This window comes from Camellia sinensis, chromosome 1 (genome assembly GCF_055761805.1).
Source record: "Camellia sinensis isolate YWXY chromosome 1, ASM5576180v1, whole genome shotgun sequence".
Taxonomy (NCBI): domain Eukaryota; kingdom Viridiplantae; phylum Streptophyta; class Magnoliopsida; order Ericales; family Theaceae; genus Camellia; species Camellia sinensis.
In genome coordinates this window covers 12,967,267-12,994,893 of record NC_138961.1, presented here as the reverse complement: position 1 = coordinate 12,994,893, position 27,627 = coordinate 12,967,267, and the positions used below count along the sequence as shown (strand labels likewise).

The 27,627-nt window shown below is 36.5% G+C and overlaps 1 protein-coding gene and 1 long non-coding RNA gene across 4 annotated transcripts; one reads left to right on the top strand and one right to left on the bottom strand.

Moving 5' to 3' along the window:
- Positions 1–5,020: 5,020 nt before the first annotated feature.
- LOC114294391 (inositol phosphorylceramide glucuronosyltransferase 1) lies at positions 5,021–13,556 on the top strand. 3 transcript variants are annotated; one of them, XM_082871879.1, is made up of 10 exons: positions 5,021–5,483; positions 6,732–6,852; positions 8,512–8,697; positions 9,433–9,596; positions 10,414–10,521; positions 10,699–10,836; positions 10,925–11,032; positions 11,288–11,573; positions 11,667–11,790; positions 13,165–13,556. In XM_082871879.1, the coding sequence occupies exons 1-10, from the start codon at positions 5,253–5,255 to the stop codon at positions 13,304–13,306; spliced, it is 1,608 nt and encodes a 535-aa protein (XP_082728005.1). In that variant the 5' UTR covers positions 5,021–5,252; the 3' UTR covers positions 13,307–13,556. The 3 variants fall into 3 exon arrangements, with proteins under 3 accessions (XP_082728005.1, XP_082728011.1, XP_082728003.1); XM_082871885.1 differs by having other exon boundaries at positions 5,023–5,483; positions 11,306–11,573; XM_082871877.1 differs by having other exon boundaries at positions 5,023–5,483; positions 11,285–11,573.
- On the bottom strand, positions 12,444–12,800 carry LOC145791527 (uncharacterized). Its single transcript, XR_014331156.1, has 2 exons — positions 12,661–12,800; positions 12,444–12,594 (listed from the first exon to the last, which is right to left on the bottom strand). It is a non-coding gene; the product is annotated as an uncharacterized LOC145791527 (long non-coding RNA).
- Positions 13,557–27,627: the final 14,071 nt, after the last annotated feature.

Here is a 27,627-nt window from a genome sequence, read left to right as displayed (position 1 = left end):
TTCGCACTCACTTTTGAGTGTGGTGTTTGTTTAGCGTTTTTAAAAATTAATTTCATACTCACTTTTGAAGACTCTTTCAAAGGCGGAAAAATTTGGACTAACTAGTCATCCGGCCGGTTGACCGAAACAATGTTCGCTTTTTTTTTTCCTTTTTCCTTTTGCACCTGTTATTTTTATATTACAAAAAAAATATTTGTGATTTTTTTTAAAAAAATTTATGAGTTTTGAATAGAATTTTGGATTGTGTGTTTGGTTATGAATTGTAAATTTTTGTATCAAATATCATATGTCACATCACTCAATTTAAACTCAATTTAAAACTCTTTCAAAACTCATAATCAAACAAATTTTCCACACTCAAATTATAATTTCAAAACTCACAAACACAAAATACAATTCTACTCTTAAATCATAATTCTAAAACTCTACCAAACACTTCCTTAGTTTTCCTTATATTTGATATGAATCTGGTGAAAAAGTTGAAGTACCAAAATGAGACGTTTTTCATCAAATTCAAATTTAATAAAACATTGATATGATACTCTTAGAGCATCTCCAATGGTTCATCAGATTTTTCATCAAATCTGAGTATAAAAAAAAGACAATTTATTCTATTTGATATCGCCTGCCCTAACGGAGAAATTTGGCTTTTCATCAAACTGGCCGGTCGACCAGTCAATGAAAAACCTGGTTCTGATCTTTCTTTCTTTCCCTTTTTTTTTTTACTGAGAAAACAAAGAGGTGGTTGATCGGGGGGTCAACCTTCTAGTGTAAAATTTTCACAAAATTTTGCTTGAGCTGGTCATTCGGGTGGACGTTCGGCCGGACGTCCGGTGGGTCCACACTCAACGGCTACGCACAGTAATTTGGTGAAAGGTGCAACACATCTTCAATTTGGTGAAACTTTTGCTCTGTTTTCAATTTGATATCAATTTGGTGAAACTATTGGAGAGAGAAAAAATGGCTTTTTTCATTAAATTCACATCTGATCCTCAATATGATGTAACGTTGGAGATGGTCTTAAAGCATCAATATCAACCTCTTCAAAATTTCAGTCAAATTATAACTCAAAAAGCTATTTTTCTATTTTAGCTAGTCACCCACTGCATCAAACTCTCTATTTTAACTTAATCCTATTAAAATATTTGTTATTCTTTTTTTTTATAAAAAAATTGATGAGCTATCAACCAAACAATTCTTATGTTTTACAAAAGGTAAAACTGGAGGAAATGTAAAAAAAAATAAAAAAATTGTTGTTAACCGGTTGTCTGGCCGATCTTCCAGGCGGATGTTCGGTTACACCCAAATCGCGTGTGTTTAGCGATGAACAGTTGCTCGCCTCATCGGACGAGTTACTGTAGCAAATTTAACAAAACGTTAATTTACAAAAAAATTATTGAGGCTGATAGATGAAGGATTTGATGCTGATGCTCTCTATAATAGCTTCAAAGCTATTGTAAAGAGCCTGATGCGATTGCTCTTAGTGGGTATATAGTAAGTAGAAAAATTAATTAAAATAGTAGTATAAAAAAAATATTTGGTACAAATAAAATAATAAAAAAAAGAAAAAATTTTGATTTTTTCCTTAAGACCTTTTGTTATTTACATTTTTTTTTCCTATTAAAATAGTCAACGATATTTGAAAAAATTATAGTCATACTTAAAAGTCACTCCATTTTAAATAAATAAATTATACTAGTAAGGGCATCTCTAACAATTCACCAAATATTTCATTAAATCTAAGTAAAAAATATTAATTCTTCTATCTGATATCAGTCACTCCGACGGTGATGTCATCAAAACACAGGTTGACTAGGGAGATGACCGACCGCACATCTGGCTGGTCGACCGGCAACTGTAAACGCTTTATAAGATGACAATAGGCAATGTGATCCAAGACAAAGCCCTGCTTTTGAAGCTTCTCTACCAAAGCATGTGCAGTGCTTGTAAAACCCTGTGCTGCATAACTTTTTGAGGACATCATGACAAGTATGCAATTTTGTGTGAGGATGTGCCACCAGCATGCTTTCAAAAAGCTCGAGTACTTCCTTGAGAAGTCCTTTATGGCATAACAACCCCAAAGAGCTTTACAATCCTTTAGCTTGGTGACCATTTATCTAGACGTGCAACTTCCCAACAATTGAGGAGCCTCATCAAGTTTCTTTTCCTGAGTAAACCAGTTATTAAAGCAGTATGTGTCTCCATCTTGATTTTTGTGTGTGAATCCCTTTTCACTGAGTGCTTGGACAAGCAAATTGAGAGTTTCTTGATCAAGCTGATTAGTCAACTTTGGTGGTCATCCGAGGGTCGACTGGGAGGTCGACCGGTCAATGTAATTTTTTTACAAATTTTTGCCTTGAGGTGGTCATTCGAGGGGAGATCCGGCTGGTCGTCCGGTAGGTCACCACTCAACGGCTATGCATAGTAAATTGCTGAAAGGTGCAAGACATCCTCAGCAAGTAATCTTTCTGCATAAATTGCTCCGGTAGGTCGTCCGATTGTTACTCTGTTCGACCACCTTCCTACAAAATTTGTGGAAAAATTACACTAGTCGGTCGATCGGCCGAACATCCCCTGGTCGTCCTTCCGGTCGATCGGTGGTTTTATAAAATTTCAGATTGCTCTATTGGAACACGTGATATCAGATGAAGATTTTACTCAAATTTGATGGAAAAAAAAGGTTAAACATTAGAGATGCTCTTGCACATCATTAGATCTTATAAATGGGTCTAAAGTGGACTTGTATATTATTTTCCTTATTAAAAAGGAGAAGGAATCAATTTTTTTGGGTAAATTACACTCACCTCCCATGAAGTTTCTGACAATTACAAGGACCTCCCATATAGTGTCAATAATTACAGAAATCACCCTTTTTTTTGAAACTATTATTAAGATTCTCCCACCGTAATCTTCTATTAATTTATTTAATAGAATATGATGATGTCATGCTAACATCATGTACTATGAGTAAAAAATTCTAAGCTTACCCTTATATATTCAAATAGTAAATTTCACTCACCTCCCTTGAGGTTTTATAAAAAATTAATAAAGACACATACATTATTTTAATAATATTAAACAAATTATACAATATTTAAAAAAAAAATTCTAAATTGTTAAGACAAGCATATATATAATAGAAAAACCAAACAATACCTTATCTTAAAAAAAAGAGCTAATAAATTGATCACCATTAAACTTTATACTAGATTAAATACAATCATTCATTTGAAAATTACGAAACAAAGTATAAAATATGTTTTATTTTTTAAAAAGACCACCAATTTTATAAATAATTATTTTGAGAAATTAGAATTTGAATAAAAATTTAAAAATATATATAGGTATTTGATTTTTTTTTTCTATATGAAAAATACATATTTGGAGAACTTATCCCTCTCTTTCCATTTTCTTTATTTTATTTCTTTCATTTTTCTTTCTATTTATTTTCTCATTCATTTTTCATAGTGTCACTGCAGCAAATAGCAATACCATATAATTTATTATTATTATTATTTGTTCTCTTCTCTATGTTTTTTTTCTCAATTTTTTTCTCTTTCATCAATGTTAACTAGCATCACCCAATACCATAGCAACTTACGAAACATGAAATTTTTTTTTGTTTTGTAAACATATTTGTGTATTAAATTTTTTTAAAGAAAAATAAACATAATAACATTTCATATTTATAATAAAAAAAAATTGACTTATAAAAATTACCAAATGTTTCCTCATAAATATATAAAAAAAAATTATCATTTTATCTTTTCACAATCCTATATTATTCTCAAATTTTAATTATCATTAAAAAAAAGTCAATATTTCTCACCTTAATAATAAAATTTTTAAAAATAAATATAAAAGTGAAAAATAATCTAATCACGTTACAATAAATTAAAATTAGATGATAGGGAATGAAAGATAAAGAAATTATCTGAGAATAATAAACTATTTAAATTTGTCATTTCTTACCTCTAATTAGAATAGAATTTTACTTGAAGAAATAAATTATTTGAAAATAATAAAGTACTCAAATAATTTGTTATTTATTACATCTAAAATCTATATCTCCATCTTTGTTTCTTTCATTTAAATTATTTTTATTAAATTAAATCTCAAAATTAATTCAAATAAGAAATATGGACATTCTTTCTTAATTCCATTAGTGGTTGCTTTTTTTTTTTTTTTTTTTAAACTTATAAAAGTTCAAAACTTGTAGTGGAAAAAAAAAAATACAAAGTCAAGTAGATGCAAAAAAAAAAGAAAAAAATTGTGAGAAATAAAATGATAATTTAATATATAGGTAAATTACAATTAAAGGGTATTAAGCACAACAAAGTTAGCACCGTTTGACTTAAATTAATGGGAAGGGGAATCTTGAAATGTCAGAAAAAGTAAAGAAGATTTCTATAATTATTAAAACTATTGGGGAGGTTCCTGTAATTGTTAGAAACCTCAGGGGAGGTGAGTGTAATTTACCCATTTTTTTTCCTTAATTTGAAGGGAGGTTCTGTAATTTGGACCGTGCTAGAGAGCTCGAATTCAGCCCCCAAATCCCCTTAATTGGCGAAACGACGTTGTTTCGTCGTTTGAATATTTTATTTTTTATTTTTTTTTTAAATTAGAAATAGAGAAGAAGACAAAGAAAGAAGAAGAAAGAAGAAGAAATAATGATTTGTCTTAATTTGAAGGGGAGGTTGCGTAAATTAGGGGACAAATCATTATTCTTTATTGAACATGGTGGTGTTTGGGAAGCAAGTTCCCAAATTTTTTTCTCATTTTTTCCACTAAAAGACAAAAGTTTTGCAAAACCAAAAAAAACACATCCAAACAAAATATCACATCCAACCCCATAATCATTTCACTTTTTCTCTCACAAACATCACATCCAACCACATAAAAACCCAACTATCTTCCCAAACACCAAAAATTTTTTATCTCATAAAAACGTACATCTACTAAAATCTACATAAAAACTCACTTCCCAAACACCATCATAGTGTATTTTTCTTAATTTGAAGGGGAGGTTGTGTAAATTTTCCCAAAAACCAGTTGGAAGTTGGGGACACTTTTCAGAGACGACAGGGACGACCTCAACGAAAAAGACAAGGTACACGAATATTCAAATTCAAATGCGTTTCAAACCCTAAACCCTCCCAATTCGAGCCAAATTCGATACCTTTTTCTCGAGAAAATCTCAACTTTCTCTTCCTCTCCCAAGGTCCTCTCTCTCGAATTCGGTTCACTTTGCGATGAAACCAAATTACTGGAGATTAGGGTTTTTGCTTCTATTCACTCTGCTTCAGCATGCGATCTGTGTTCGTCAGTCTTCTAACGAGGCTTACGTGACTCTTCTATACGGCGATGAGTTCTTACTGGGTGTTCGAGTTCTCGGGAAGTCGATTCGGGACACGGGATCTACTAAGGACATGGTTGTTCTTGTCTCTGATGGTGTTTCGGACTATGCCACGAAGCTCCTCCAGGTTTCAATTTTTCTGCTCCCTCTGTTTGTTTGGTTGCTAAGGAAATTTTAGGGAAAAAAAAATTAGTGAATCAATTTTGAACTTGTTCGTGGGCAGGTTTTGCTTTACATTTTTGGTTGGCAATAAATTTAGGAAAAGAATAGATAATCGAACTTGATCTTGATTTCTGTTACATTGTTCCCAATTAGTTGCTGGGCAGGTTTTGGATTTGTGGGAATAAATAATTTTGAAATTGCTATATTTTCTTACTTGCCAAACAGAGAGGGGATTAAGAATGTGGGGTTGTTGCTCAATTGGTAGAAGTTGTGGACTTTATACTAGTAATTATCAGTTCTTTTCTTTGTTTGGCTGCTAAGAAAATTGAGGCAATTTTTTTTTAAAAAAATTCTTATGGTAAGCTATTCTGGTTTGAAGATTAGAACAAATTCATAAGAATAAATTTAGGGGAAAAAAATATAGAGAATCAATTTTGATATTGTTTTAGTTATATTGTTGCCATTGCCAATCAGTTCGCGGGCAGGTTTTGGTTTAGTGGGAATAAATAAGAGAATAAGGTTTTAAATTCTGAAGTGTTGCTAGATTTTCTGCTCGCTTTGTTTGGTTGGTAATGAATTTAGAAAAAGAATAGAGAATCAAATTTGATCTTGATTTCTTTTACATTGTCCCCAGTTAGTTCGTGGTAATAAATAAGAGAATCCGTTTTTTTAAATTCTGAACTGTTGCTATATTTTCTTACTTGCCAAACAGAGAGGACATTATGAATATGAAGTTGTTGCTCAGCTGGTAGAGGTTGTGGACTTTAGAGTATTAAAATTACCAGTTATTTTCTCTATTTCGCTGCTAAGAAAATTGAGGGAATTTTTCTTTTGAATCTTGTGTTAAGTTATTTTGGATTTAAGATTAGAACAAATCCATAAGAAACTCACTTCAATCAGTTGAGGAGAGGTTTGTTGCTTTTTCTAATAATATCTGGTTTCAAGTTGTAACTTATGTTATTTCCTTATGCTTTCTATAAATTTAATTTTGTTGGCCATTTTGAAGTATAACCTTGCTTTTAAAAGCAAGAAACAAAGTATGGCTTAATCTAACCCAGCATGATGAGAACTTGAAATGCATTCCTGATGGGTTCATGATTTGAGTAGTTGGTTTTGGCTAAAAATTTATATAGATTCAATTCATGTAGTTCTCTCTCTCTCTCTCACACACACATTAACATTGCACGGGTTTTGGTGGTTTTTATATGTGCAGGCTGATGATTGGATTGTGGAGCTAATTAGTTTATTGGCAAATCCTAATCAAATTAGACCAAAAAGGTTCTGGGGAGTCTACACAAAGCTAAAAATATTCAATATGACCAACTACAAGAAAGGTAACGTACTTCTCTTATTCTTTCTTCAGTTGCAAAGAAAATCGAGGACAGGAAGTCCAAATAAAATGTGGAATCTCTTTTTCTAATTCTTTTGGTTTCCTCAAGCTAAGCAACATGGATGCAGACACAACAATTTAAAAAAAAAAAATATGAATAATATATATTTATGTTAATTTTTATCCATAAACAACCAAAAATAACTAATTCAACATGAAAAACCCACTCAATCTATAATTTAAGCATCATTCAACATACAAAATACTATTTCATCAATCACAAACCATCACATCACAAATATCCATGTTCATAGGCCCAAGAGAAAATGAATAACTTTTATCAACCAAGCAAATTGGTTGGATTATGCTCAGATGAACAATCTGTTTTGCCTAGTGAAAAGAGAAATAGGACACTTTTTTGTTTCTTGTGTCCCACAACTTCTTCTTCCTTTTTTTTTTTATTATTTATTTTTGTAAGTAATTTTATAATATGAAAGTAATTCCTGAAGTAGATATATCCCTCTTTGTCATTTTCAGTTAGATTTTGAGCTTTACAAGGATGCTCATTGGCTTCAAAAAGAAAATCAAAACCTAGCTCTCTATAAACCACAAAGAAATTGGCTACAGTGCTATTTTTACAATTTTACTTGTATGTATTCAAAAGTTTTAAGTTCAGAATTTTTGTGATGGAATACTGCTTCTTAGTCCCATGGTCCTTGATTCTAGTTCTTGATTATTATTCAGGCATTGTTTGGATCGGTAGATAGGAACACATCTTCAATATTTCATTCGTGAGCTAGAATTGGATATGTATATAACAGTGCTGCCTGCTTGAATTGCATTTGTGTCATGTGCCCATCCAAAGCATTTGCACAGTTGCAGGCAGGGCTGCCTTTGTTGCACTGTGCTGATGGGTGAGAGCCTTTTCATCTGCAAGGAATTTTGGCATCTTTGCTGAACATGCAGGGTTCGTTTGGTTTGTATTTCTGAAAAATTTTTGGGAAATTTTCTCTACAAATAAGTTTTTAAAAGTAATCAAACCAAACAAATTTTTTCAAAAAAATTTCTCAAAACTTGTAAACCAAACAAATTTTCCAAACAAATCTCTCTCTCACACACATCAAATCAATCACTTTTTTCAAAACTCTCTCTCAAAATAATTTTCCAAAACATCTTTTGAAAAAAACCAAACCAAACAATTTTTCGTACTTTTTATCTCTAAAACACATCTCTCAAACACAAACCAAACATACCCGTAATCATTCTTCTTCCAGCTGCTTAGGTATCCATTCTTGTTCTGAGATTTGCTTCTCAGTTTCTTCTACCTCCTTTACCCAGCTACCACATGCCACAAAAATAATTTCCTTCCAACCATGTCTCTTCCTTCTCTTTTCCTTTACAACAATGAAGGAGCCAGTCAACTGAGTTTCCAAAATTATGAAATAGTGGTTCAGTTGTCATCTGAAAGAAAATGAAAAATGTGCAGTTAATTCAAAGCAAACTCCTGCTTCATCCCAGAGCGGCACTTAGCACCCCTATATTTTCTTAGCAAAATTTTCTTTGAAGTAGCAATTAATGGAATTTTTTTTATTTTTTTTGCGTCATTATGATATTCTAAATGGTGTTGATCTTTTATTCTCTCTTTGTTCTTTGGTTGTTGCAGTGGTGTATCTTGATGCTGATACAATAGTTGTAAGGAGTGTTGAAGATTTGTTTAAATGTGGGAAATTCTGTGCCAACTTAAAGCACTCAGAGAGGCTTAATTCAGGAGTCCTGGTTGTGGAACCATCTCAAACAGTTTTTAATGACATGATGACCGAAGTAAACACTTTGCCTTCTTATACTGGAGGTATGAGATTTGCTTCATGTATATTTGTTGCCTGCCACTTTTTATATGTTATTTATTGTTTATTAATTAATTGTAAAAGTGTTGCATTCTATTATTAGTAAGAGTATTATCTTTCTGAATGTTTACAATGTCAAGTAGATTTTGTGTTACATGGACTTTATAATTTCCCCAAAGTACCCCTGTTCCCCGGATATGACAAGGGTAAAGGTGTGGGACATGTGTCCGACACTAGTACTCAATTTAGACACTTGGATCCTCAAATTTTTTACAATGTTTGAAGAAGCTGAAACTCATATTTGCTAGTAAAACAATATTTCTATCCTCTCATGGATGAAAGATAAAAATTCATTAATTTCCCTTAATCCTATTTAATTTCGATTACATTTTTATATAATTTGCAACATCTTATCTAATAATATTATACAATATTACAATATGCAATATATATACAAGTGTCCATGAGGCATCCCCATACCTATATCCAACTCTTGGGTACATATTAAGACTTAGGTATATGAAGGTCTGACGCTTGGACACGCGCACTCATACCCAAGGCCATGTAACATAGAGAATATTAGGCTAATCCTATTATTAAATAATTAAATTGGTCATTACAAATTACAACATATTCAGAAATTACTTCTATACCAAGGATCTAGGGAACATGGGGTTTTGAGGTTTTGCACAGTAGACATGTGGCTTAAAATAAAACCTGACATCCTTTTTATGTCACAGGAGATCAGGGGTTTCTTAATTCCTACTACGCAGGGTTTGCTAATGCACATGTTTTTGAGCCAGACTTGCCACAGAAAGTATTAGATTCTAGATCAGTTCCTGAGATGGAGAGACTCTCAACTCTATATAATGCAGATGTTGGCCTTTACATGCTTGCAAACAAGGTATGATTCCTTAACTTCAAACAGTACCTGCTATTTGTACTTGATTACCATGGCTAGACTAATATATTTGTAATTTCAGTAAAGTTGAATACCATGCATTTTTGTTTTCCTTTAACATTACCATTAGCTTTCTTTACTATTTGGTAAAGTTGCCTGAATAAATTTATACTTTTAAATCTGAATGTTGCCCGCAACTGCTACCAATGTGGTTTGCAGCCATACCATTACACCATGAATCAAATCGAAGTTTGGTTCATTTGCTGGACCTGCCTTCTGTTTCTTCATCTTGATCACTGGTTGTATTAAAATCCAGTTATGAAGTTGTCTGAGATAGCTCTGGTAGAGGATGCCTTTCATTGTTGCTTTTATGACAATAGTGTTTATGAACTTTCTTATGTTTTGTAATAATAGTAATACTGATTTACCTTTAACAGTGAAGGATGAATTTGACATTCCCTTTGAAGTTGTTTGATTAAATATATTTGGATTTTTTTAGGTCCTATGTTATTTTATTTTTTTCTTTTAAAAAATCATCCAATGTGATATTCAATAAAGACTTCATCTTGAATGCTTATGCTAAAATCTGACTTCTGTTCATGTTTGAATATAGAGCTTCAACCCTCAAATATTTTGATTATCATGATGGGTGTATTTCTAATTGTTATTTAAAATGGTTCCCATAAGTCTGAAAATAATTGCTGCAGTCAATATAAGATTGATGACATAGCGTCATAAAAATGAGACTCTGACTGTGTCCTTTGATTTGCATCAAATTTGTTAATTGAACTTTCTAATGTTCTTATACATTAACATGCAGTGGATGGTGGATGAGAAAGAACTTCGTGTTATTCACTATACACTTGGCCCTCTTAAGCCATGGGATTGGTGGACATCTTGGCTTTTAAAACCTGTTGATGTCTGGCAGGTACTTTTTATTTTACTCCATAACAGTTATTCATATGCAGTTTCTTTTCTTTCCAACCAATTACACAATTTCTGCACTCAATCCTTTACTTCTGGCATTCTTTTATGCAGTTGAAGAGGATTCATGCAACAAATCCACCACCTAATGATATAAATTTGTTGTTTGCTGATGCTGCAGAATGCTAGGGAACATCTTGAAGAAACCCTTCCTGGAACTGGTGGTGGCAAAAATCCTAAAGATGAAATTCTAGTGAAACTTCTTTTTCTGCTCCCGTTATTTACTTTACTTTTCTGTTACTATCGATCTTTTCTTCAGGTCAGCAATTTCCTTATAATCTCATTCTTTAACACTTGGCAGATATATAATTGCTTTTTTGGAGGTGAAATCATTTGATTTCATGCAGATCCATTCATTTTGTGATCACGTTAGGCAACTTTACTACAAGTTCAGGTCTAGGGGTATTCTTGCTTATTCTGCTGTTTCTTCATCTACAGTTAATTCTGATCAACAGGTTAGTCTCCAACTTCTAGGAAAAGTGTATGATAGTTATCTATGTTTTTGTCTCCATTCCTTTTTAATAAAATTTATATGGAGATATATTTGCTGTCTCATAGAGTAGCCATTAGTCATGAATCATGATGCTTTCTTTGGGGTGCAAATGGGTGTTAACCCTCCCTAGATTGCTATGTAAAACTTATAAATCATTTGTACATAATATTTTTTTTTTTGATGTTTGTTAAAAATTCTTTGTTTTGATCATAAGCAGTTCCCAAACCGATTGCAGTTCAAGGTGCCTATGTTTTTGGGTGGACTTTCTGTTTTTGTCTGTTTTGTGGCTGCCTTTATATCCCTCGCACTTGCACTACTGATTGTCCCTCGGCAAGTAATGCCATGGACTGGTATGCTTCTGATGTATGAGTGGACATTCATGATCTTCTTCCTATTGTTTGGAAGTTATCTACACTTAATTTATCAGTGGGGAAAGATGAAGGCATATCAAGTGGGATCTGTTTCTTCTCGTCTTGAATCTGTTGATTATGATTCTGGGAAAGGTTGGTTGAGTTTGCACATGACTAAGTTTAGTGTACATGGTCATCCTTAATTGATGCCAATTATTTCAACTTTTCTATGGTGATGTGTTTTAGGCCATCAGCGGCAGGTCTCTTCTTGCGACATTGCTACATGCTATTATGGGTTAGGAATGGCATTCCTGGCTGTTGCTACCCCTTCATTGCCTTGTTTTCTGGGGATCACTGCCCTGTTCTTGAGGTAACTTGCATGACTAGTTTTGTAGTGGCATCACTGTTATGCATTAAGTGGTCACTGATTTGAATAAGAGAAATTCTTTACAGGTTGCGATTTGGAGCATTATTTACTTTATTCCTACTTGTGTTTGTGGGTGTGGCTTCAGTTGCAGTCAAAAGACTCAAAACAATGGGTTTCATTTAGGTTTTCATGGTCTTGGTGAAAATTATGGAACTTCATATTTACTTGAATACAATGTGGTCGAATCTTTGTAACATGCATCTCAGAACTTTTAATAATCTGCAGTTTAACTGGTCTTATTAGTTGTATGGTTATATCCTATTATTTTTCATTTGGGCTTATAGTTAGCATAAGATTTTAATACTATTTCCCTGCATCTTTTTGGATTTCTCTTTTTTGTAATATGGAACATAATGAAAACGATAAATTGAACTGTTTCTGAAAACTATTTTGGGAAAATTTTCTAAAAACAATCTACTTTTTAAGAAACACCAAAAATAAATGTTTGAAGTATCGAAAACTGTTTTTGCACAAAAATGAAAATGATGGGCTTCTTAAAACCTTTCATTTTTTATTTTTTGGTTTCTGGAAACACAACAAACAAAAATGGAAGCACAACCAAATTCTCTGCCCGCTCCACTTTGGGTGTGGGTGTTGGGGATGAGCAGGTTGAATTTTATGATGCTTTGAAAATCTATATGCTTTCAGGTTCTGCCCTTGTTAAGCAAACCTGCTTATATTAGCTTGTATTTATTGACCTCGAAGAACTTCTCTTGGTTTTACTACTCATGCATTCTGCTTATGAGGCTGTTTCATTTGTTTCACAAAATCCATAAATTCGAACCTGAAACTTCTTTGCTAAATTAGTAGAGCACTACATGACTGTCCTTTTTAAGTGACTAGAATAATAATGTTTGGGGATAATTTGTCTGTACTAGTTGAATGTCAGAACTACATTCTTCTGCTTGTTCAGTTATCTTGAGGAGATTTCAGACTTTTTAAAGTGTCACTATATTTTAAGGGGCTGCTAATTGATAATTGTTAAGTGCATGTAGTGGGATACTTAGGTTTTCAACTTTCAGCAAGTAATCTTTCTGCATAGATTTTGCGTCAAATTTGTATGAATTCTCTGCGGGTCACAGTGTCTTTTGTTTTCTGCTTTGGGGGCTGGAGTATGCTATATCCAGTTTTCGTTTACTTGTACTTCTTCCTTTCTTCTTCTTTGTTGGTTTGGGTATGGCTGCCAGATTCTGTGTTGTGTACGGCATTTTAGTACTGCTCGGATGGGCAAGCAATTAAAAATCCATGTTATGCAACTTTTGTTTGTGATTGAGTCAGTGATGGTGTTTTTTCTCCCTTTATTGTCCTTCCTTGCAGGTTAGGCTTGATGTTTGTGGGAGGCCTAGTTTTGGCATCTTTCATGACGTATGCTTCAGGACATCTTGGGATTAGATCATTTTTGAGAGGTCTCGAAGAAAAGAACGTACCAAGGACAAGGAGCATGTGTTTCTTATGCTGATTGGAGGCATAATCTTAAGCTATGAACAGTGGGCACCTCTCTCTTTTATTTTTTAATCTGTGATTTTCTTAACATATGTTAACCCATGATTGATTTTGTAATATATTGTGGGGGATTTTGTTAGTTTAGACATCAGATTCTTTTTTGTCTGCTGTAATTTTTCCCAGTATTAATTGATAACTTTGATATGTTGTATATACAAAATTGTCTCTTCTTTTAATGGAAAAGAATACGTCCACAATTTATTTTATTTGTTATTTCTGGATTAATTGTTTATTAACATTTCTGGTATGATTTTAAATGTCATTCTGGCTATTTCTTGATCCAAACTAAATGGGAAATTATTTGTAAAATTTATTTTTATAATCTCTAAAAGTACTAATTCACTTGAGAGTGGTGTTATTAGCTCCCCATAAATTATTTTAGACTTTCCATTTATTTGGATCCTCACTTATAAATTTTGAAACCCTTAAAATTTTTTTCTCTCCAAATAATACCAAAATTATTCTTAAATATTCCACCCATTTAATGTACACTCCCCACACTTACAAAAAAATCTCCCTTTCAAAAAACCTAACAAAACCCACTAAGAAGAAGGAGAGTCCCATCCTTTTAAAAACCCACGGAGAAGAAGAACGTGTAAAATTTCAACACCCATCCTTTTCAAAACCTATTGTCACAGTTGGTATGCTCTCTCTCTCTCTCTCTCTCTCTCATTGCTTCTTCAAAACTGAAACTATCGAACTTGAAAAAATAAAATTTTGACGAGTGTTAAGAATTTTAACCGTTGAAAGTGTTAACAATTTTTCATATTCGGGCCTGCATTCTCAAACAAATAATCTATGTTCGGGAATGTGTTTACGAACAAATAAGTAATGTTCGGGCCTATATTCCCGAACTTGAAAAAATGAAAACTTTTACAAACGTTAACAATTTTGACCGTTCAATGTGTTAAGAAATTTCCATGTTTGAATCTGCATTCTTGAACATTACTTATTTGTTCCGGAACATCTTCACAAACAAATAAGTAATGTCCAGACCTATATTCCCGAACTTGAAAAAATGAAAACTTCTGAAACCGTTAAAAATTTTGACCGTTCAATGTGTTAAGAAATAGTTGTCACGGTTATTACCGGAATATTGCCGTTAAAGGGTTTTCAAAGTTTTGAGGGTGGGTATGTTTTAAAGGGTAAATTTGGGAAAAATGGATGGGTGGTAATGGAGGTGGGTGCTCTTATAAAGCCTAATTCATGATGTAGCGAGTGTGTAGATTTAATTATGGGATGTGATGTCCTAAAATTAGTGATGTCCTTTGTAGTAATTTTATTTGAGGTTATTATTGTAATAAAAAAAATGCTAAAAATTGGGAGAAATTTTATTTCCACACTTACTTATCTCTGTGTACACACTTAATGATTTATTTATTTTATTACAATTTTGTCCTAAAATAAAATTACTAAAATGTCCTTATCTTCTCCACCAAAACCCTAATTTCTTAACCCTAACCCTAGCTACAGCCCACCGCTATTGCCGCCGCTATTACAGTTTTGGAAATCTGAGTTCATTGCGATCTCTTGATCTCAACACTAACCAATTGAGTGGGAATTTTCCTAATACATTGTTTATATATTTGTTTTCAAGAGCTTTTTACTATTGTTTTCAAGAGCTTTTTATTACAGTTTTGTTTTCACTGTTGAAAAGGCTATTCACAATATGCTTTTTTTACTGTTTCACTTCTACTTCTTCTTCTTCTTTTTCTTCTTCTTATTTATTTATTTATTTATTTTGTTTCCTGTGTACATTTTCATTACTATAACGAATTCCATTCTCAATGAAAAAACATCCAAAAACAAAGGATCTAGTGGTAAATATTCTTTCAATTCAATTCAAATTTTTTTTTTTTTTTTTTCATAGTGAGTGAATTTTTGGATTGATTTGTTAATATCTTTATGCTGATGTATTATTTGTTTGCTTGTGTGTCCCAATTCATACATATGTTTCATTTTTGCAGTAAGAAGATTTTTTTTCACTGGGCCATTACCGGAATGCTTGAAGAACTGCTCTTTACTATCAGAGAATGGATGTTGGTTTAGGGTTTCAATGTTAAAGAGAAGGATATTTTTGGCAAAAAGGGTTGTGCATTGAGTAAATTACAACATTCAAAATTAGTTGGTGTATGTATTGAGAGAGGATGTGGAGTGAGATACTTGGTGTGTGGAAATAGAATTATCCAAAAGTTGGGGGTCCAAAATAATTTATAGAGTACTAATAACAGCACTCTTCACTTAATTGTTTTATAGTTTCTCTGGACAAAAACTCCCTCTTTTGTTTATTTTCATTTTTTTTTTATTTGTTCAAATTATATCCTTCCTAAACTATAACTATGATCTCCCAATTGGGCAGATTCTCTCTCTAATTTTCTAAGTTGGAATTCTCTCCTACCCCAGCATCTCAGTGAACATAGAGTTCTGGCACATCATCTAATTGATGCAATTCTTGCCTACCCTGTTGGAGATTTTTAGCTCCAGTTGATGGTATCACAGAGGGCTTTATGTTGTAATCTTTGCTTTTGACTTGTCATTTAGAGATGTAATCTTAATTTTTTGGAGTATATCTTGTACAGTAGTTTTGCCTTCTCACTATTTGTTTTTTTTCCCCTTTGTTTGGATACTATTGGAAATCAATGAGGAAAAAGAAAATATTGTTTACACTCAGTGGCGGAGTCAGAAAATTAAATTTGAGAGATACTTATTAATTATAATTTTTTATTTAAAAAAAATTCAAGAGCAACATTAAAATAATAATCATTTTATGAGATAAATTTAAACATAAAAAATTACATATTCATTATTAATAAGAACGAATCAAAATTCTATAATAGTGTGGAATAGTTCGGTGTGAGATGATGATGTAATTTTACAATTTTAGCACAAAAATTATGGATCAAAGTTCTTAATTTTAAAAAATAAAAACACATCACTTGCAGCACAAATTATTAGAGAATCTATTTAATTTTTGTTTGACAGAAAAATATTAAAGAGATGCCATTGCTTATAAATGATGTGTTTTGAATGAAAATTATTAAACAGTCTTAGAGTACCATATGATGTCATCTACGTGATGCTCAAAGCATAGAAAATCACAAATTACACTAAGTGGTGTGTCAACTACTTGAAAATAATGAGTTCATTATATCTAATCTATAATATTTTTCGTTACACTATTGATTTAAACTATTACATAAATAATATCACATAGTGTTCTCAAAGTATCTGTTAATTTAATGTATTCGGAAAAAGAGAGAATAAATTGTGTATTCATATATATTGAATCTGTGTTATGGCCTCCGTTATATAGGAGAAAATATGATACAAACATCATCATGATACAAACACCATCATGATACAAACACTATCATGGCCATTATATAAAGTGGCCGAAAGGAAAAGCTTAAAGGAAAATGCCACTAACTATCCTATCTATACATTAATCCATGTACATCATTATATATCATTATATATTATATAATATACATTAACTGCCCCCTTCAAACTCAAGGAGGATATGTACCAACCAACATGAGTTTGGAGAGAGTAACAAAACTGGAAAATAAATAAAAATAGGATAGGAGACACTGTATGGTCGTGTTAAACTGTTGGAGAAGACACTGTATGGTCGTGTTGGACCGTTGTAGCAGACACTGTGTGCTCGTGTCAGACCGTTGTAGAAGAGACTGTATGGTTGTGGCAGACCGGTGTAGAAGATACTGTATGGCTTGTGTCGGACCGGTGTAGAAGACACTGTGAAGTCGTGTTGAACCGCTGTAGAAGACACTGGATGGTCGTGTCGAACTGCTGTAGAAGACATTGTGTGGTCGTGTTGTACTGTTGTAAAAGACACTGTATGGTCGTGTCGGACCTTAGTAGAAGACACTGTGTGGTCGTGTCGGACCGTTGGAAAATACACTGTATGGTCGTGTATATAAGCAGCCCAAAAGATATACATGTATATATATATATACATGTATAACACGACCACACAAAAGTCGCGCCCAATACAACAAAAGTCACGCATGACACTGTGGCTTCGAGTGTCGCGCGATTCACGTGGCTCTCGCTCTCGTTGGCGTCTTAGTCTCTGCATTGTCTATTTAAACCGACGCTGAGACTGAGGCTGAGGCTAGTTAGAGATTGAAAGCAAACCAAAATGACGAACTCTGCAACTTCTTTCGTCCATTCTGCAACCCCCCTGCTTGTGCTACCTTTGATATGGCCTCCTCTTCCCGTAGTTTGCTCACCCTCTTTCCAGACCTAAACGAGTCCACAATAGAGATAACCGGTTCTATTGTCCTTGAATCGCAACCAAACGCCCCCGGACTAAGCGCCCCTATTTTTGCTCCGTTGAACTTTCCTATGCTGTCAGTTGAGCAAATAATGGTAGCTCAATCTGATATTGAGGCCAACCATTATACGTTGAAGTCATGTGTGGAGAACATGACTACGGTCACTAACTTGTCTCACCGGGTTCATAATAGGACAAGTGAGGTACATCAATAAAATGCCCAACTCTCTCTGCTGCAGCGCATGTACAAGGATGCGCGAGCAGAGATTTGCGCGCTGAAGGCTAAAAACAATGAGCTAAAACGGAAGGCCATCGTCATGTTTCGATTCGGAGGTCCGCCATATGCTGCGTTTGAGGAGCAGCGGGGAGGCAATGTGCTCGGTGGACTGGGAAGCACTGAGGTAGACCCGTTAAGGGTCGCCTAAGACAAAGGCAAGAGGAAGAGAGCGGCGACAGAGTAAAGGAAAGAAAAAACCATCCTGTTTGTGTGGTTGTTTGTTTGTTTGGTTGTTTGCGGTTTTTTTTTGTTTTTGTTTTTGTTTTTGTAGAACGATAATCGGGGTTGATCCCTGATACATATAAAACAAGCTTGGTGGGCAAACCGGATGGCATGAACTAGTACAAGATTGAGCTGAAAAATCAGGTGGTGGGAATGTTGAATTTTTTTTTTTTTTGTATAAAAGAAAAGAAAATACACATGCAGCGGGGAGCATGGATGTGGGAGTATTATGGGTTTTATAGATAGATATATACTGAGAGAGTGGGGAACCATGTGGGCTGTATAAGAAATGGCGGTGGAGGTGTTGTGTAGGGTAGATAAACACTTAATTAATATATAATAGAGAGATATGGTATAAATATGTATAGATATATGTTAGTGGAGTGAGAGAAGATTAAAGAAAAGTTTAAAATAGGAGGAGAGAATGGGGAAAAGCCCATGTGAGGGGAAAAAAAAAAATTTGTGCTTCATGATTTTGGTTGAGGAGTGGCTTAGTCGATGCAAGCCTGCCGTAGGCCATTGCTGAGAGAAAGTGAAATACAGACAGAAGCAAAGTGAGGGGGGGGATTCTAACAAGGCGGGTAGGTTGAGGTCGAATTCACAGTGGACGTGACCCCAATCGGCACCTTCCGATGAGGTGACATCGCTACCGGCTCCACCGTTAGTGGTGGTGGTGGTGTTGTTGTTTCTGCCGTTGTAGTGGCGGCGCTTGTGATCGCCGAGGATATATCCGAGAGGTAAAGAGTTTTGATCTGTTGGATGTTCAATGATGTGTTGAATTTGGTGGGTGATGATGCTAGGCGTCTCTATGTTGGCAAGACTGCTGGGTACCATAGCCAAACCCAGGAGGAGATACATGAGTTGCTTTTGAGTTTTGCGGAAGCTGAGGCTACTGTTGTAAGACTTAAAGGAGGAGATCCTCTGGTGTTTGGGAGGAATGGGGAGGAGATGGAGTTCCTGTAGTAATAAACGATTCAAGTGCAAGTCATTCCAGGTATTACTGCTGCTTCAGGAATAGCAGCAGATCTGGGCATTCCATTAACTTACTGGGGTGTTGCAAATAGTGTTAGATTTGTGGGGTTTGTGCAAGCTGCAAAGAGACTGAAGACAGTGTTAAGGTAGACAACTCTAGCGGGCAGCGAAGGCAAGGTTGCCGGCCGACTGCCCGCCGATGAGAAAAAAATGCAGGCCTAAATCTTATAGCTCTGATTCCATGTTAATTTAATATATTCAGAAAAAGAGAGAATAAATTGTGTATTCATATATATTGAATCTGTGTTATGACCTCCGTTATATAGGAGAAAATATGATACAAATATCATCATGATATAAACACCATCATGGCTATTATATAAAGTGGCCGTAAGGAAAAGCTTAAAGGAAAATGCCACTGACTATCTTATCTATACATTAATCTATGTACATCATTATACATCATTATACATTAATAGTATCAAATAATTACTTATTGTGAATAATATAATAAATCAGCAGCGAAAGAACATATTAATAAAAAAAGAAAAACATAATACATTTTATACATGACAAAAAAAAAACAAAAAAAAACAAAAAACAAAATTGCAAAATTTAGGGGGGCATGTGACCTCCCTTGGCCTATGCTGCCTTCGCCCCTGTTTACACTAATATATGTGTATTTTGTTCTACATAATGTCTCTCCTTACCTTTTCATGATTCCATATCTTTTTTAATTTTTAATTTTTTATTTATCTATTTTTTAACACTGTATTTTGGGGAATTGCGATGTTGCTTCTCTTCATAAGAACAAGGGAGAGTTTATATTGTAGAATATAATAATATTGTGTTTTCTTGGCCAATGGTTATGGAGGTTCCCTCTTGAAAGCAATTATTTTTGGCATGCTGTTATGAATATGGTGTTAGTCCACTGCCCAAATGGAGAAACTACTATGGATAGTAAAAGAAGATAGGGAAGGTGGCTCTTCCACTCTTCCACTCCACCAAACCCACTAGCTAGTGGAAGGGGTAGGTGGCAACTAATAAGTACCTCCCTCAATTGTGTATAAATTGAGGTGAGGAGGAGGGGTTTGATATAGATTGCATAGTGTGTAATCTGTGAGAGATTGTGAGCAACAAGTGTGAGTGAGAGTGCTAGAGAGAGTGTTTGTGAGGTGTGAGTTGTAATCTCTCTCTGGGAAATTCTATAGTGGATAGCTCTCCGTAGACGTAGGCAATTGCCGAACCACGTAAATATTCTTGTGTTATTGTGTGTGATTGATTTCTAGTGTCTTACAGTCCCAACAAGTGGTATCAGAGCTGAATCGGTTGTGTTTCGAAAAAACAGAGTGCGTTTCTTCGAAACTGCCAGAAATCAAGTTGCTCAAAATCAGGTTTTGAGCATACCAGGAGCAAGGTCTTGAAGAGAGGAGTCCAAAACTGTAAAACAGAGCTCCAGAAGACTCTCCACGCGCCCACACGCGTCCTCCAAAGAAAGTGCATGAAGCCTAGTTTCACCACGCGCCGTTACGCGCCGTTGACACAGTCGACGCGTCATCCCACCCGCACACACGCGCCTACGAGCGTCTGAAGGAGGAAGACGAGCCACGTCAACGCCCAGTGTTGCCATCTCATCGCTACATCATTTGCCACGTCGGTGCCACGTGTCGGCCACGTCAGCCCTTCTGTTGACCAGTCACCTTTCTGGAGGATTGATCCAGTGCTTCGCGGCTAAGGTACACCCACAGATCTGAACTGTCCAAACTGTTTTGGCTGATTTTAGCCATTATGTGTCTTTTTTAAACGATCCAATAGTGGTTTCCAACTATTTGGAGTATTCCGGACACATCTGTACTGTCAGATTTTGCAAATCCTATTTTAAAAATTTTCATCTTGTATTTGGACAATCTGAAGTGCATTTCCGACTAATTTGACTAGTCCGGACTCAACAACAAAGCCTATTTTTCAGATAGAGATTATTTTCTGTATAGACAAGTGTTGATGAAAGAATCAACGTTGACTTCAGGATCTATGTTCAAGTTGACTCCTTCCAATAATGCAATTTGGAAGTCACGGATGGAAGACACCCTGTATTATAAAGACCTGTTTGACCTATTTTTGTAAAAGGGGTTAAACCAGAAGCAGTGAAGGATGATGACTGATAAAGATGAACTGCAAGACTATTGGTTGTATCAGAGAATGGATAGACCATGGTGTGTACCATCATGTCGCTGAGGAGACAGATGCCTATTCTCTATGGACATTATTAGACATGTACCATTGTAAAAGACACTGTATGGTCGTGTAGGACCTCAGTAGAAGACACTGTGTGGTCATGTTAGACCGCTGTAGTAGACACTGTGTGGTCTTGTCAGACCATTGGAAAGTACACTGTATGGTCGTGTATAAAAGTGGCCCAAAGATATACATGTATATATATGTATATCGCGCCCTTAAAAGTCGCGCCCAATACATCAAAAGTCGCGCATGACACTGTGGCTTTGAGTGTCGCGTGATTCACGTGGCTCTGGCTCCCATTTGTTGTCTCAGTCTCTGCATTGTCTATTTAAACCAAGACTGAGGTTGAGGCTGGTTAGAGATTGAAAGCAAACCAAAGCGACGAACTCTGCAACCACTTTCGTCCACTCTGCAACCCCCAGCTTGTGATGCCTTTGATATGGCCTCCTCTTCCCATAGTTTGCTCACCCTCTTTCCAGACCTAAACGAGTCCACAATAGAGATAACCGGTTCTGTTGCCCTTGAACCGCAACCAAGCGCCCTAGACCAAGCGCCCCTGTTTTTGCTCCGTTGAACTTTCCTATGCTATCAGTTGAACAAATAATGACAGCTCAATCTGATATTGAGGCCAACCATTATATGTTGAAGTCATGCGTGGAGACCATGACTGCGGTCACTAACTTGTCTCACCGGCTTGAGATTAGGACAAGTGAGGTTCAGCAGTTAAATGTCTAACTCTCTCTGCTGCAGTGCATGTACAAGGATGTGCGAGCAGAGATTTGCGCGCTGAAGGCACAAAACAAGGAGCTGAAATGGAAGGCTACTGTCATGTTCCGATTCGGAGGTTCGCCATATGCTGCGTTTGAGGAGCAGTGGGGAGGCAACGTGCTCGGTAGACTGGGAAGCACGGAAGCAGAGCCGTTAAGGGTCGCCCAAGACAAAGGCAAGAGGAAGAGAGGGGCAGCTGAGTAGAGGAAAGAAAAAACCATCCTATGTGTGTGGTTGTTTTTTTGTTTGGTTGTTTGTGTTTTTTTTTGTTTTGTTTTTGTAGATCGATGATCGAGGTTGATCCCTGATATGTATAAAACAAGTTTGGTGGGCAAACCGGATGACATGAACTAGTACAAGACTGAGCTAAAAAAATCAGGTGGTGGGAATGTTGATTTTTTTTTTTTTGTATAAAGAAAAGAAAATACACATGCAGCGGGGAACATGGATGGGGGAGTATTATGGGTTTTATAGATAGATATATATACTGAGAGAGTGGGGAACCATGTGGGTTGTATAGGAAATGGCGTTGGAGGTGTTGTGTAGGGTAGATAAACACTTAATTAATATATAATAGAGAGATATGGTATAAATATGTATAGATATATGTTAGTGGGGTGAGAGAAAATTAAAGAAAAGTTTAATATAGGAGGAGAGAATGGGGACAAGCCCATGTGAGTGGGAAATTTTTTTTTTTTGCTGTTCATGATTTTGGTTGAGGAATGGCTCGGTCGATGCAAGCCTGCCGTAGGCCATTACTGAGAGAAAGTGAAATGCAGACAGAAGGAAAGGTTGAAATCACGGTGGACGTGACCCCAACCGACAGCTTCCGATGAGGTAACACCGTTACCGGCTTGTAGATGTCCCCGAACGCCCTGGGAGGGTGAGTCCCGTTCCGTTCGATATTGGGCTCACTACAGTTCGGACTCTCAAATTGTCACGGTTCGTAATTTGAACCAAAGAGTCCAAATCTGGCAAATCGTTTTAAGAAAACAGATTTTTTTTGAAAGAAGTGCCAAACATGGACTGCTTTGCCAGATACAGAGTCGCCACCTAAATATTTTATTTTGGGGGAAATTTAGGAAACCTTGACTCGTTGCCTAAGGCCACGTGTCCGTCATCACCAAAGTTGCCTCGACTCGGGAACTTGGATACGATTGGGGAAGGTCACTTCGTGAGCACCCCCGCTCGCCCGATCAAAGATCGGCCTCTACTAACCATGATATCTATTTTTGAAAAACATTGTGTGTTCTTATTCCGGTTATTAGCCTAGATTTACTATGTGATGCGCACAGCATACAAGTATAGACTGGATCGCCTGAATTGGAACAAAACATTTCATGTTTGTTTGTTTGAAAATGGTTTGATGGTGCTACCCGCAAGTACGCTAAGACGTGGATTTGCCACCCTCAGGTGGGCTTAGAAAACATGATTTTGCCACTATCTAGTGGGCTTAAAACACACATTTGATGAATTGTTCCAATTCAAATAACCCAACCTTCACCCACAGGCATTCAAGCAGTTATATCACATAAGCATATAGCCTCATGGTAAGCATGCTATTCATGGCAGTCACTCACACGCATGCAAGGATGCTAAAGCATGAAAACTTACCGAGTACTCCAAGCCAAAACAGAAGCTGATTAGAAATCCATGCATGATCCTAACTATACAGAAATGCCTAATGCAACACATGCAAAAATGCAATTATAGCAGGCTCGGCTATTCTAAACATGGCATATGAAATGCTACAGCTAACATGTATTCAACTTGGAATTGAAAATACAATGCAGTTAGTATGATGCGCCGAGCCCGGTGCATACAAAACAGATGAATGAATGCAAACATGCTATCATACTGTATGTTAATTAAAACATGCCCTAATCTAACCATCATAAGCTGGTAAATAAAAGGGAGAAAGATGTGGGGTTGGAAGACATGCATCACACACACGCACACTTATTACAATATTGCCCTCGCGCAGAGGGTCCGAATAAATAATATACAGTCCCAAATGAATAATACGGTCTGAATAAGTACAAAACCCTAATTAATTAACAAATTTAACTAGGAAAGCAATAAATTGGCATGCAAGCCAGGGACTGCCTCAAATCTGCTCCGGATGATGAATGATGCATGCTCGGGTTGCCTTGTGCGGAGAATCCCTTGCGATGCCCCAGTTTGCCTCTGTTTGCAATTATTCTTAGAATGCGTGTCAAGCTCCGGAAGGCTGCCGATTTCTGATTTGCTGCAACAGAGAGCAACAAAGGGGCATGGCAAAGTATTTTCACATATGTATGCATGGCTACTCTTCGGGGAGTGTAGTCCTCGATCCTCGTGCCACCAATCACGCATCTCGATGCATGATGGCCAGGGAGTCGAATTGCCTGACTCAATATGGAATGAATGCACATGAAAACACAACAGGGCCTAGACTCCATCATGGATAATCCGGAGTGTCGGCGACCAGGAATTGAGACACGTTTCGTCACTCGGAGTACGAAACGTCCCTCGTCTCCCGTGCTCGGGCTAACTCCTATCCCAAACACAATGCAATATGCATGACATGCATGAATGCAACTAATATACAACCTAGCATGCACAATGCTATGAAATGGCATACACGATGCACGAGGTAACATGGCATACACAATGCGCTAACATACAACCTAGCATACACAATGCTATGAAATGAAATGCCATACACAATGCACAATGGACTTACACCAACATGAGTGGACCTCAGCCACACTCACATCAGTAGCCATTAGATGAAAATGAGACACTCGAGATGCATGCACGCAAACCGAGGACCGAACCCAAGGCATAGCATGCAACACTAACAAGGCATGGGAAGGCATGAAACATGGTATGAAAACATGCAAATTTCAGTGCTGAAATATGATGCAAAACAGCCCCGAAACATGGAAACATGGCACCCGATGCATGGAATGAACCCGAAACACAAAACTAGGCATATGCATTGGCCTATAGCTATACAAACATGCATTATTTGATCATGAAGTATGAAGACAGAAGCAAGACAGTCCCAAAACATGCATATTTCCAGTTTATAACAAGTCTCAAATATGAACACAAATAGGGCTAATCTATCATGCGAAAATGGCCCCAAAATAGAGATTAAACACAAAGGGACAGCAGCTGGCCCCAAATGGCAAAGAGCCCTTCGACAAAGTTGAAGAGAGCCTCAAAAAAAGGTATTTTATAGTTTACATCAGGCCACGAAAATAATCACAAATAAGGCCAAACTATCATGCAAGAAATGGCCTAAAAGCGGGGTAAAGAGACAAGTAGCAGCTGCTGTTCTCAAACAGAGGAGAGACCTTCAACAAAGTTGAAGAGGGGCTCAAAGCAAGACATTTCACAGTTTATGGAAGAGTCCAAAACAGCTTAGAAATGAGCCTAAACTACCATGCAAAAATTGGCCCAAAAGAGAGATAAAGAGGCAAGTGGCAGTAGGGGACCTCAAACAAAGAAGAGCCCTTCAACAATGTTGAAGAAGGGCTGAAAATAAGACTATTTACAGTTTGTCTTGGAGCCCAAAAATGATAAAAAACAAGGCTAATATATCATGCAAGATTAGGCCCTAAGAGAGAGATAAAGAAGCAAGTGGTAGTAGGACACCTCAAACAGCAGGAGGTCCTCAATAAGACATAAAAAGAGGCTCAAAATATGACTATTTACAGTTAGGGTCGGAGCCCAAAAATGTAAGCAAGTATGGCTTAGATATGGAACAAAAGAAGGCAAGAAAGAGGGAAAATGGGACTCACCCTTGTAGAGCCAAGCTTCAACGACTTTTGGACCAAGTTTAGAAGCTCTTCACCTCTGGAAATCAGCTTCAAAGGTCTGGAATGGAGTATGGACGCTTTGTGCTATGAGGTAGTGTAGAAATGGTGTAGGAAACTTGGGGTTTTGAAGCTTGGAATAGAGAGAGAGAGAGAGAGATATAATGCAAGAGCCTTAAAGCAAATTTTGTAACCTCTGAAAACACAGCTGGGGGTGTTAGTTATATAGGCAAAGGAGTGGAGGAAAAGGGGGGAAAATGAAATTCAAATTTTCTCCCAAAAATAGGCCTAAAAGAGAGATAAAGTGGCAAGTGGTAGCTGCCGGCCTCAAACTGAAGAGAGCCCTTCAACAAAGTTGAAGAGGGGCTCAAAACAAGACATTTTACAGTTTATGACCAAGTCCTAAACAGCTCACAAATAAGCCTAAAATACTATGCAAAAATAGGCCTAAAAGAGAGTTAAAGAGGCAAGTGATAGTAGGAGACCTCAAACAGCAAAAGGTCCTTAATCAAACATGAAAATGAGCTCAAAATATGACTATTTACAGTTTGGGTCGGAGCCCAAAAATGCTTGCAAGAAAGGCTTAGATATAGAGCAAGATAGGAACAAAAAAGAGGGAAAAGAAGCTTACCCTTGAAGACCAATGGACCAGCAGCTCTTGGCCTGAGAAATGGTGCTCCTAAGCTCTGAAAAACAGCTCCAAGTTGTTGAAATGGATGGTGGTGGGGTGTATACCAAAAACCGGAGCAAACGGAGGTGGTTAAGTGGTCCCGAACCGAGGCACATGGCCGTCGGCTCCGAAAAACCGAAAACTGGGCTCCAAACGGGAAAAATGTCCTACGACCACGAAACATAGCCTACGGCCATTGAGAGATGATCTACAAGACCTCTCCCTCCCTTCAGGAAGAGAAAACAGAGAAAAGGGAGCTTGGTTCGCAAACCGAGGCAAGACACGAAAGAGCCCGGAAGTCCGGAGGCAAGGCTCGCAGCCGAGACTCTGAAACTTCTGAACAAGCACAATATGCACCATCACCGAACGCTCAATCGGTGACGTCTGAGTCTTAAGGTCGGTAAAAAATGGGGTGTCTACAGTTGCCCCTCTTTGACAGTACTCGAAAGTCACACGTGATGGGAGTGAATGTCAAAGCCTAGAGACGACCCATTTTTGACAAGGCCGAAGACTTAGACAAATAGGCAAGATAACAAAGATGTGCTCGCAGGCATGCCCGTAGGCAGGGGGCAAGATGCAAAATGATATGCAGGAAGATTTTGATAATTGGACTTATACGCTACGCGAAGCCGGTTTGAAAATTGGACTTATACGCTACGCGAAGCCGGTTTGAAAATTGGACTTATACGCTACGCGAAGCCGGTTTGATAATTGGACTTATACGCTACGCGAAGCCGGTTTGAAAATTGAGGATTCATGCAATGCACTGTAATGTAGTGGCTAAAATGCAATGTAATAGCTAAGAGGTAAAGGTACCTTACAGGGGCAATTGGCAATGACTTACCTCATGCTGCTGGGGATCTTTCGCTTCTCCTTGGTTGAACCGCAGGTACTACTTTTCTCCCTGACTATGGTCGCAGTTTTCCCTATTCTCCAACAGGGTGACAGACTAGGTTGGTTCAGTATCCAGAATTGAGGCGCATACATATGCTATCTCAATCTATGGGGCTGCCATACAGATTTCAAG